Source organism: Physella acuta, unplaced genomic scaffold (assembly GCF_028476545.2).
Source record: "Physella acuta isolate Inbredline_101_S28 unplaced genomic scaffold, ASM2847654v3 ptg000308l, whole genome shotgun sequence".
NCBI classification, from domain to species: Eukaryota; Metazoa; Mollusca; class Gastropoda; family Physidae; genus Physella; species Physella acuta.
Genome location: NW_026731827.1, coordinates 1,087,732 through 1,100,428, shown reverse-complemented (window position 1 = coordinate 1,100,428; position 12,697 = coordinate 1,087,732). Strand labels below are relative to the sequence as shown.

The following is a 12,697-nucleotide window of genomic DNA, read 5'->3' as shown; positions in this document are numbered from 1 at the left end:
TGCCGGATCTATGTGAAACTAGATAGAATAGTTCCGGGCAAGTAAACCTAAAATGTAAGCTACAAAATACTCTATTTAGACAAGAAGCTCCTTAAGGCCATATTATGATATGCCACAACAAACGTTAGATAGGTTAGAAAACGAGACAATAAAATTTTTATAGGAGACATTAACGCCAACGCTGACAGTTACAACAATGGGAGGAGTGGACTTGGTAAATTAAATGAATTAGAAAATTAAAAAAAAAACTTTAAGTGTTGAAACATGTGTGCAGTTATCAGATAAGTGGTCTATTGTTTGATCTTTTATCTCGCTGAATACACAAGGCTGAATTTCACAATAAAGATAAAAAAAAACAACAAACAAAGCAAAAATAAAAAACAAATGGCTATAATTTTACATCCGCCTTTAAGACAAGTGTGAATCATAGTTCTGTTAATAATTTGGCTCTTTTTTAATTGTGATTTCTAACATTGCGAGCTTGTGTCTTGGTTTAATTGAAAATTGGACTCTGTGGAGGTCTAGTAGACAGCGAATAGGCATTTGGATACTGTCTTTTTTGTGTTTGATTCTTAATTCAAGAAGTGTAAGCATGAGCAGCGTTTAGCGAGAAAGCTTGTTGTTTTAGTCTTTTGTTGTCTGAAGTCTAATTTCTATCAGAAACAAGTCGAGCTTCTTATGTCAGATATAACAATTGAAACAATGGCAATCCAGCCAAATGCTTCATTCAATGTATCTGAAGAAGAAAAATGGGAATATCTGAACAGGCGCCAGTCGGACAACAACATTGCCAATATCCCATCATTTTTATTTATGGCTCTGGCCTTTTTATGTGGAATCATCGGGAATTCCCTGATTCTAGTTGTTTATTCTCGGAAACGGAACAAAACACCAACTGTAATCTTGATTCAGTGTATAGCTGTGATGGACACACTCACTAATCTTGTTCTGATTCCAGGTAAGAATTTTTGATAACGATTGTCGAAAGTCATTAAAAAAAACACATGCTAAATTATTTATTTTAAAATAACCATCAACTATCTGCTAACAACAACTGCTAATCTCCAACTGCTTTAAAAATACTCGACTTTCTCAAACATGCTCGACTGACCAACTGCCTTAAAGCTTGGGTTGATCAGCTGACCGTCACACGTGATCAGCCAGTTTATTCCTAATTAATAATTCTTTTGGTTCTGCTTGACCAATGTCTAGCTGACTTACACTATACTACCTCTCTCCTTTCTTTGATCTGTTTTTGAGTAGTCTTACCTGCGTCATTATATATTTTGCAGCGTCTGTTTGTTATTGTTTGTTGTTTGTTTATTTGTGGATTTGTGGCAAGTCTTGTAACGAAATTTGACCCACTTCTAATGCAGCGATTTTGCTAAAACCTTCCAGATATGTTCCACATCGATGATAATACATGTATTTTAACAAGGTTTTATTTAGTTAGCACCGTCCATTTGTTTGTTTATTAGTGGGTTTGAGGCAAATCTTGTAACTAAATTTAGACCCACTTCAAATGCATCAATTTCGTTTAAACTTCGCCCGACCCCTGAAGTGGAGCTGTCCAAAACATTTATCAGGCTCTAAACTTCTAAAACGCAGAAACAACTTATGACACAGACACGTTTTTACAAGCGATAAGAATATAATGAAAAGTATTTTAAAACGCTATTTTTTGTTTTGGATGTTGTTTCCCCAGGAATAGTCTCCCCTGGTTAAGTAAAGTCCGTAGCTTGGTTTAGAGTTTAAGTGGTGACGTCATGATCATTTTAATAAGTCACCCAATGTTACAAACTAATCCTTCTTCGATCAGTAACTGATAAAATAGAGAAAAAAAAACAACAAACCCAAACCAATACTGTATTTTAAAACCAATTTTTGCGTGTTATTAAAAAAAAACTAAAACAAGTGAGCAGGAACTTTATATAAAAAGCATTTCTAGATGAATTCAAATTTTAAATTCTAGTTTTGAAACATACTTTGAAGTTACGGAAGCATTTTTTTATTAAAATTGAAAAATTAAGGCTGATCACTTATTAATAACAACCGTGGTAGAAACTTATACCTTTTGTTAGAAGGTGAATAACAGCTATTTTAAAAGCTTTTATTTAGTTCGCTATATCAGTTTGCTTGTTTGTTGGTGCGTTTGTGGCAAATCTTGTTGCTCAATTTTACCCACTTCTAATGCAGCGATTTCGTTCAAACTTTCCAGATACGTTCCACTTCAATAACAATTTAAGTCTATCAATTTTTTAAATTTAATTAGCCGTTTAATTAGGCATAAAAGTTTAGTAAACGTTTTAGACAATAAGGGAAAATAACAAAACTAAAACACTCGATAGATTACTATTTTCAATAACAGAAAGGGAGATAATTAGCTAGACTTTATCATCCTAACAGTGGGGTGAGATGCTGTTCACGATATCTGGTTCTAGTAAAGGATTTTAGGGGCAGATAATACATTTTTCAACGATTTAAAACCAAAGAGAGGTAGAGGGATTTAGAACTATCCTTCACTATATCAGGTTGGCGATGTCTATAGATTGTGGGCACTGATGGCTGCTTTCACGGGACAGATATCGGGAGCTAATGGTGGTGTTTTGAAGCAAATAATGAAACTAATCTGCTTTCTTTTATAAAAGCTTTGGTCGCTGATGAGATTTTGTAAATATTCTATCCACCAAGGCTTTTATGAGAGAAAGCTGATGTTTTATTTTCTTTTTTTCGGTGCATTTTAAAAGATTCTTGCTATAAATGTTTGTTATATTTATTTTATTAAATATTTGTGTTTATTGCAGGTACTGCTTACCAAATAAGCCACACGTGGACGTACAAAAATGTCACCATCTGTAAATTGTATTATTTCTGTAACAGCGTGATATCGTGGACATCGGCCATTCTGTTGTTGGTTGTTGCCATAGTTAGGTACAAAACGTGTTTCTTAATAATTTACATTTTAGCTTCAAATTTAGTGGTTAAAAAACCGCAGTAACTTGTTTAAATGGAAAGAATAAAATATTTATCTTTTTCACAGATACAGGAAGATCTGCAAACCTTTTGGAAAACAAATCAACAACAAAACAACAAAAATAATTTGCGCCTTCGTTGTTGTATTGTCAATAGTATTCAGCTTACCGTTTGTAATATTGTATGGCATTATTACTGCACACACTGGGCATAAGGGCATCACAGGCTACAACTGTGGAGTATCTGACGCGTATGTCCACTCACCCTGGCCAATGATGTGCTTCGGACTGTTTATCCTTGTATTCATCACCTGTTCTGTGACCCTCTCCACGCTCTACATTTTGATTGGTTTAGAGGCCAGACGACGCCGAGTCTACTCAGGTGTGGTATCGATACAAATAAATAATCGGCTACAACACGTTCAGGATATTAAAGTAGAAATCACTCGACCTTCCGACGGGTCACACAGTGAATCAGATGAAGATCTGGAACAGGGTATGTCAAGAACAAATGACGTAAGTCAGGATATTACCAATGAAACAGAAACTGATGTCAGTGATACAAATGTATCTTTCGAAAACAACACAACTATCCCAGCTCCAGTGGTCACTATAGCTGTTCCTGCAACGACTACTAAAGATGTGTCCTCAGGGACCATTACATCAAGTCACAAAAATACAAAAATCAAGAAAACAAAAAATAAAAAACGTGCAGGCAAAACAACTCATATGCTAGTAGCAACCAGCGTCATCTACATCATCTGTTACCTGAGTACTCTTGTCACGATGTTGATATTTGTCACCTTTAAGTTAACCGGTAAATTGTCGTTGGCGGAAGTTTCAGTTTTTAATGTTTTCCTTGTTATGTTCTTGGTGAACAGCTCAGCTAATCCGTTTATTTACAGTATTTGTAATCAAAGCTTTAGAGTTGAATGTTTATCTCTACTTAATCGTTTATTTAAATGGTGAGAAGCTATAAACGTGTCATTTTTACTATTGGCAACAGTTGAAGATAGTGCTTTTAGTAAAGAAGCATTATGTTCTTTATCATAGTTGATCTAACTACTCTATAACTAATATTTCAAATGTATTTATAAAGGATTTTTTAAAATCTGTGTAAAAAGGAAGGTAATATCGGAAATTGTAATTGCTAACACTTTAATGTCAGAGGTCGCAGATAATTCAAACATCATTACCCCTGCGTAGAGTTAGGCTAATGAAACTGTGACGTTTAGTTTCCGTTTCGTTTATTTAAGCTAACGCCTTTTCCCCACAACATTTAAAACTCTACGTATGGTGAGACTTTTCAGTCAAGATTTTGCGAGATTATCTTAATGTTTTTCAAAGATTATTGTGTTTCATTAAATTGCCATGCGAATTAGGGTGAGTTAAAACTAATAAACTTGTATTTTGACGACAATCGCATTCGTTATGTTGAAAAACGAGGCGTAACATATTCAAATGTCACTGAGAAAAAAGGCAGATATACAAAAGATATTAAATCAAGGTTTTAAAACTGTAGAAATCTTCGTCGCGTAGTGGGTAGTGTACAAGAAGACAGAATTAGCACATTTTTTTTTGCTTACCTTGCTTTTTGAAAGTTATCTTGATTTGGTGATGGGAAAAAGAGGTGAACATAGTACTCGCAATTGTAATTTGTAGCACTAGATAGAAATATCACAACAGTGATACATATATGATACTCAATAAAAAATTTCAGTCGATTAATTTCCTATATGTCCTAAAAACTTTAGATTTTATTTTGCATTGAGATGTGTTGTTTGCTATATCATCTTGTCCGTAATACTATATGTCTTGAAATTATTTTTGACTACATAAACATATAAAAAAATAAATACATAAATAAAAAAAATGTATATATATATATATATAAATGTATATGTAGCATTATATATAATTATTTATTTAAATATACATTTATATATGAATACATATGCTGAAGAAAAAACACTTTTTGATTTTGATTTAATTTTTCTTTTGGTGTATTTTTTTTTGCCTTGCGATGTTCGCTTAAACATTAGTTTTTACCATCGGCCTGTGAGGACTATGTACACATTTTCAATACTAATACTTATTTTTGACGTGCAATTTATTTCATTGACAGTAGTTAATTTACTAAATGTACAAAACGTGTATATTCAATTTTTAAAACCCAAAAAATTATATAAAGAATGTATAGTTAATTTGATGACATTTTTAAGGAGATTGGATTGGCTTAGTAATAGAAATAGAACGTCTCTGCTTTGTGTTGGAGATGGGGAGGGGTTGTGGGTTGTAGCTGAAGTAAATTTGAGGCTTAAAAATATAGGTAGCATGAATGATATGTAGAGTAAAATGGGAAACTTCAACTCCTTTTTTCTCCTTCAAACAGCTAGATCTACAAAAGTAAACCCTACAGTGATTTCTTTAGTTTAAAAAATGTTTTGTGGTGTTTATCAGTTCTATTAATAAAGTAGGAGCAATAATGAATGAAAGCAACAAAAATTAATTAAAATTAGATTAAAATTGCTGTTAATTGATGCAACGACATTCTCTTTCTGTTGACCGACAGCTTTTTCTTTCTACAAAAGGACCTAAAATTAAAATACAATTAGAAATATGTGCAAACAACTACATAATAATATGTTACGGAGATATGTATACTCGGATACAATGACATTTTTAAAATCTTTACTGTGTTGGGTTATTCTGTCTAAGAAAATTCAGGAAAATGTCAACAACGAAAAAAAAAATTGCAATTTTATAACAGTCGATTTAGGTTAATAAACCCACGTATGATGCGATGTTTAAATAAAGTAAATACCTTTTCGAACCTAACGGTCAATGTGGCAGGTGAAACAGAGCACCTGTTTCAGTGGCCTTGGCATTTGAAGGGATAGTTTGGTCAGCACTATGCATAAGCGCCTTGTATGTCAGGACATAAGAATGCGCCAATTATTATGTCGCCCACACCTATGGCAAACATACAAACGAGAGCCTGTATTGTTTACGAAGTCTGAAGATTGTAAAAAAAATTCCTTACCAGAAATAGTTAACACATTAAAAAAAATGTAACCAACATCGCGGTAAAGTGAAAACTAAATACAATATAAGCAGGTTCCTGACTAGCTTGTTGCTTGAAGTAAGCTTGATTCAGTATCAACATATCGAGATAAGGTTGATTCAGTATCAACATATCGAGATAAAGTTGATTCAGTATCAACATATCGAGATAAAGTTGATTCAGTATCAACATATCGAAATAAAGTTGATTCAGTATCAGCATATCAAAATAAAGAAAGACATAATGCACCCCATTCAAAATTTAAGCACTATATATAGATCTGCAACAGTGGACTATGTTTGGGGTTAAACAATATGCACAGGTAACTTTACTTTGAATGATGGTTTATGTTCATTGGTTGCGGTATGTAATTCAAATTATTGTATCGTAAGTGTACCTGTTGTTATGTTAGTGTTGGTTCGATTGTTAACATTGTCAGTCTGACATGGAACAGAAAGTATTAAAACGAGAACAACTATTTATTGTTGTTTCCTACTGAACCATGAGAAATATTATATATATATATATATATATATATATATATATATATATATATATATATATATATATATATATATACACTATTAGAAAGTCTCGACGTTATTGTATTTATTAAATATTTGGTGGTCAAATATATACATTTTTAAATGGACCATCCTCATTTCAATGTTGACGCTTATAACGGAACTAGATCTAGTACTTGTTTTGTAACAACTTTTACTAAACTATACTAATTCAAGATGAACAAACATATCTTGTCAGTTGTATGTTGAATGCAGAAACTATGACGTCGATTCGCCATTGACTGATGTTTTTTTAAAAACAGGATCAGCTGTCGTCGTGACCTTAGTTTCAAGGACGGGTTGATTTTACTTATATCACTCGACTTAATTACTTTGCTTTCTCTTGTGTATTAATTTACTCTTTTACTCTAATGGACTTAATAAGTTTCATTCAGCTAATGAGATATTCATGGAGATATAGCTAATTGCCTGATCATTTATTGAAGATTTATTTGTCCAAGCCACGTCCTTTAAACTACATTTGATTATTTATATTTGGTGAGAACACATTTAATGCCAACACTTACATCCTAGGGAATGCGAATACAGTAGGTTATCAGGGCTACAATAACTCCCAAAAATCAGTAGTTTACAATCGTCTATAACATCAACATTCTGCCAAATGTATTCGTTGATTTAAAATATAATGTAGTGTATACAGCCAAACACAGGGTGCGGCGAAAAAGATAGAGAAACTGTGGCGAAATAAATAGAGAAATAGCGAGACGTGAGATAAAACACACAAAAAATACACAGCCATACAACAAACGATTTTGTTTTAGTTTGTACAATTTATTTAAAAAGCTAATTGTGTCACATTTTAGTGATGCAAACTTTAAAGGAACCAAACCTTATTTTTACAATATAATGGAGACGGTAACGGATCCTGAAGTACTTGAATGTACTAGACCAACGCAAGCAACGGATGCTGACCTACTTGTGCATACGAAGCCACCGAAAAAAACAGGACATCGTCCCATGTTTAAGGAGGGTCATCCATTTTTGACGTGAAGTCAACGGAGCGTAGGAGGGGGGCAGTTGGTGTAAAGAATGTGTATTTTGATGATTAAGTGTAATTGAGAGAGGGGATGTTTAGGTCCGTTTGGAGTTCCACATCATTAAACATCTAATCACTAATATTGAAACACACTGCACACTGTTGTGATGTGAGGACAGGGTCGACAATACACCAAAACGAAGTCCGTATACAATTAACTTCTTTATATCCTGAAAGTACATGCGAGACCTAGGCTGCCAATTAGAGAATGGACACCCAAACTTTCCTAAGCCCACTTTTTATACCCCACCTAACCTCTGAGTTTCATGCGCTATATGTCAATTCCCTCCCAATCGTTCCTATGCTACATAATTGTGTGTACTATTTACTTACATTCTTTAACCTTAATATAACTAAAGAATTCATAAAAACGTTTAAATCACAAGCTTTTAAGTAATAATGCACTAAAATGGAGAAAATATATTATACACTACTATTTAAATTACTGTAAAGATGTAAAGAAAAGCGTTGGTCACTTTAGTATCTATTGGATACATGTACTAATATTTTGGAAGAGACCCACGCTTTTCTTTATAGTAATTCAAATAGTAGTGTATAATTTATTTTCTACTTTTTAGTGCATTATTACATAAAAGCTTGTTATTAAAATGTTTTTTATGATTTTTTTTTCAGTACTTTACATGTTTTATTTTCACTAGCGTGACATGACTAAAAACCATTGCGCGTCTATTGAACGTGATGGCGCAGCTATTGAACGTGATGACGCGTGTGGTGTGGTTGGATAGACATGCCTACTAATTCGGTCCAAATTTTAATTAATTCATAAAAAAATTAATTAGGCATCCAATTAAGTCAAATTTAATGTCATGATGTATTGTCTTCATGTCTCGACCCACGTGCCAAGTGTGAACCGTATCGGTCAAGTAGAAGTGTCCGAATTTTCACTCCGGCGTTTCGATCTAGACAGACTGACGACTGACGACAGACTTTCGACAGAGGAATCGAGTTAAATAAAAGCTTGTAAAAACAAAACAACTTAGGCTAAAATACTAGACTAGTATGTCGACCAGGCGTGGATGAATCCGTGTACATTTACCGGATCTTGTGCTACTCACGGTCATGTACGTCATGTAGGTCATATAGGTCCTTTAAGGTATGTAGGTCAGCTGAACACTTGACGAGCTAGCTACACGTATAAGACAAGTGTGAGTGCGAGTTCAATGGTCACATAAAAAACCACATGCTGAGCTTTGCTAATCACTCGGATCGTTATAAATATTTTCTAATAAATCATATTTCTTTCTTTAAAACAACCGGACACTGTTGAACTCAAGTAGTCAATAAATTTTATTTAAATGTAGATATTTAAAAAAAAACTAGGTGATAAAAGTTTGGTTTCTACAAGAAAATCATCAGACAAACATAGCACAAAGGGAAATGAAACAATTGCAATTACTTATGTCAAATGTAACAATTGAAACAATGGCAAACCAGCCTAATGCTTCATTCAATGTATCTGAAGAAGAAAAATGGGAATATCTGAACAGGCGCCAGTCAGACAACAACATTGCCAATATCCCATCATTTTTATTTATGGCTCTGGCCTTTTTATGTGGAACCATCGGGAATTCCCTGATTCTAGTTGTTTATTCACGGAAACGGAACAAAACACCAACTGTAATCTTGATCCAGACTATTGCTGTGATGGACTTTCTCACTAATCTTGTTATGATTCCAGGTAAGATTTTTTTGGTATGACATGTCAGTTAAAGCATCAGCATCTTTTCCTTTTTGTACCCAAGACACATGGGGCCGCCCAAGCAAGCTCCCTCCGAGTTGTTGGTCTCCATCAATTTTCCTGACAGTCCCCCATGACAGTCCTGCCTCAGCCAGCTGCTTCCCCGCCGTGCGCCTCCACGTCGCCCTTGGCCTTCTCTGCGAAATGATCTGGATTCGTTTCTTATGAGGTTCCTCATCCTGCGATATCCTCTTTTTCGTTTATTTCGGAAACAGCTTCCATTTCCATCTCTCCGATTAGTATTGTATTGGAAAAGGTGTCAGGCCAGTGTATACCTTTTATCATTCGCAAGAATAGGAGTCCAATGATCGTTTGGCGATGGTTGTTACTTTCCAGCATTCGCTGCCATACATTAGGTTGCTAAGAATATTACTTTTTGAAAGTCTGCATTTGGCCTTGGAGTAGATTTTCTTTGATCTCCATGTTTTTTGCATGTGAGTAAATAATCTGAATAAAAAAAATAATATTTATTTTAAATGAACCGTAAATGAATTCTTAACAAGTTTATAATGTTATGTTGCCAATGTCTGAAATCCGCAACACAAAAAGTTGAAGGCATTTAATCTTCATTTTGTTTGCTTTTTTTTCAGGTGTATTTTACCAAATGAGCCACACCTGGACGTACACAAATGTCATCATTTGCAAGATGTTTTTTTTCTTTAACAGTTTGATATCGTGGACGGCAGGTATTCTGTTAGTGGTTGTGGCTATAATCAGGTTTGTGAAAATTTATAAGAAAAATCATCTTTTAGTTATTAATTTTTATAGCAATAAAATAGAATATTTGTAAACGTACATCAATATGATTTTTTTTCTCTCAGGTACAGAAAGATTTGCAAACCTTTTGGAAAACAAATCAACAACAAAGCAACAAAAATAATTTGCGCTTTTGTTGTAGTATTGTCGATCGTATTCAGCGTACCATTTGCAGTCTTCTATGGCATTATTACTGCACACACTGGGCATAAGGGCATCTCTGGCTACAACTGTGGAGTATCTGACGCGTATGTCCTCTCACCCTGGCCAATGATTTTCCACGGGCTGATTATCCTGGTCTTCATTACCTGTTCTGTGACCCTCTCCACGCTCTACATTTTGATTGGTTTAGAGGCCAGACGACGCCGAATATCCCCAGGTGTGGTATCGATACAAACAAATAATCGGCTACAACATTTTAATCAAATTAAAGTAGAAATCACTCGACCTTCCGACGAGTCACATAGTGAATCAGATGAAGCAGTTGACCAGGATATGTCAAGAATGAATGACGTAAGTCATGATTGCAGCAACCACAGCATCGATATCACAAATGAAACAGAAACTGATGTAAGTGATACTAATGTATCTTTTGAAAACAACACAGCCGTTCCAACACTAGTGACCACTGCAGCTGTTCCTGCAATGACCACTACATCTGCCGCAACATTGACCGGTAATGCAAGCGAAGCATCAAGTTACAAAAACACTAGAATCAAGAAAACAAGACATCAAAAACCTGCAGGCAAAACAACTCGTATGCTAGTAGCAACCAGCGTCATCTACATCATCAGCAACATGAGTACCCTTTTCACAATTTTGATCTTTGTCGCCTTTAAGTTAACCGGTAAATTGTCGTTGGTGGAAGTTTCAATTGTAAACATTGCTTTTATTCTATATCTAGTCAACAGCTCAGGTAACCCATTTATTTACAGTATTTGTAATCCAAACTTTAGACGAGATTGTTTGGCTGTCTTTCGACGTATATTTAAAAAAAAACTAATGTTTTAGTTTTGTCTTAACTCACATTTTGTAAACAAATTCTAAGTTGCATTCATTGACCAATGAGGAAAAGAATATCAGTATATGTAGCATATAAATTTTATGTTAAATATGTATTTATTGATAAATATACTAGTTTGGATAAAAAAATATTCTTCGAAAAATAGTTATTGCTTGTTGAAGTAGTTAACCAACGAAAAAAAAAATGTGTTGATCATATGTAAATTTTCTTTAATAAGAGTAACCCCAACGTCGCTATTTCACTTTGAAATATAGCAGTTTTAGTACCAACCCTACAATCTTACATTCCTATTTTAGCTGTACTTTGATGAAATAGTTCTTTTAGTCATTGTTTTGTACATGTCATTTACGTTAACGTATTTTGTAGATTTACAAACATAACTTATTTGTAACAATGTCAAAAACATTATTTAAAAATTGCACGTAATTATATAACAGTCGATTACGGACCACATAGTTTGGCTCTAAAACCCAACTGATCCAATATTTAAATAAAGTAAATACACTTTCGAACCTAACGGTCCAATTGGCAGGTGAAGTAGAGTACCACTTTTTAAGTGGCCTCGGCATTTAATGTGATAGTGTTGCCAGCACTATGAGTAACCTACTTCTATGTTTAAAGTCAGGACATAAGAATGCGCTCCTTATTATGTGGCCCACACGTATGGCAAACATACAAACAAGAGCCTATGTTGTTTACGAAGCTTGCAGATTGTAAAGAAATAAAAAAAAATAATGAAATTCCGTACTACAAACAAATGTAGCTGACATCGTGGAAACGTGATAAGTGAATACAATATAAGCTGTTTCCTTACTAGCTTGTTGGGGTGCAGTGAGGTTGATTAGATATCAACATATAGAGATAAGGTTGATTAAATATCAACATATCGAGATAAGGTTGATTTAGTATCAGCATATAGAGATAAGGTTGCTTTAGCATCAACATATCCTGATAAGTTTGATTTAGTATCAGCATATCAAGATAAAGAAAGAAATAAAAATGCACCCCATTCAAAGTTTCAGCGCTATATATAGATCTACAACAGTGGACTATTTTAGGGGTTAAACAATATGCACAGGTTACATGACTTTGAATGGTGATGTATGTTAATTGGATGCGGCACGTCATTTGAATTATTGTACAGTTAGTGTGCTTGTTGTTATGTTAGTGTTGGTTTTATTGTACAGTTAGTGTACCTGTTGTTATATTAGCATTGGTTTTATTGGTTTTATTGTAAACATTGTCAGTCTAAAATGGACCAGAAAGTATTAAAATAAAATAAAAGAATAACTATTTGTTGTTGATCCCTACTGAACCATGAAAAATATTATATATATATATATATATATATATATATATATATATATATATATATATATATATATATATATACCGTTATGATAGCTCTACTATTAGAAACAGTCCAGGTTTTAAATGGACCATCCTTATTTCAATAATGACGCTCTTAAAGGATATATATCTAGTACTTGGTTTATAATAAC

General features: G+C 33.8%; 2 protein-coding genes across 2 annotated transcripts; both read left to right on the top strand.

Annotated features, from left to right (window-relative positions):
* Positions 1-570: 570 nt before the first annotated feature.
* On the top strand, positions 571-3,945 carry LOC131940123 (alpha-2 adrenergic receptor-like). Its single transcript, XM_059298701.1, has 3 exons — positions 571-958; positions 2,805-2,931; positions 3,041-3,945. The coding sequence occupies exons 1-3, from the start codon at positions 679-681 to the stop codon at positions 3,939-3,941; spliced, it is 1,308 nt and encodes a 435-aa protein (XP_059154684.1). The 5' UTR covers positions 571-678; the 3' UTR covers positions 3,942-3,945.
* A 6,068-nt stretch (positions 3,946-10,013) lies between these two features.
* LOC131940069 (muscarinic acetylcholine receptor M2-like) lies at positions 10,014-11,452 on the top strand. Its single transcript, XM_059298632.1, has 2 exons — positions 10,014-10,132; positions 10,237-11,452. The coding sequence occupies exons 1-2, from the start codon at positions 10,020-10,022 to the stop codon at positions 11,180-11,182; spliced, it is 1,059 nt and encodes a 352-aa protein (XP_059154615.1). The 5' UTR covers positions 10,014-10,019; the 3' UTR covers positions 11,183-11,452.
* Positions 11,453-12,697: the final 1,245 nt, after the last annotated feature.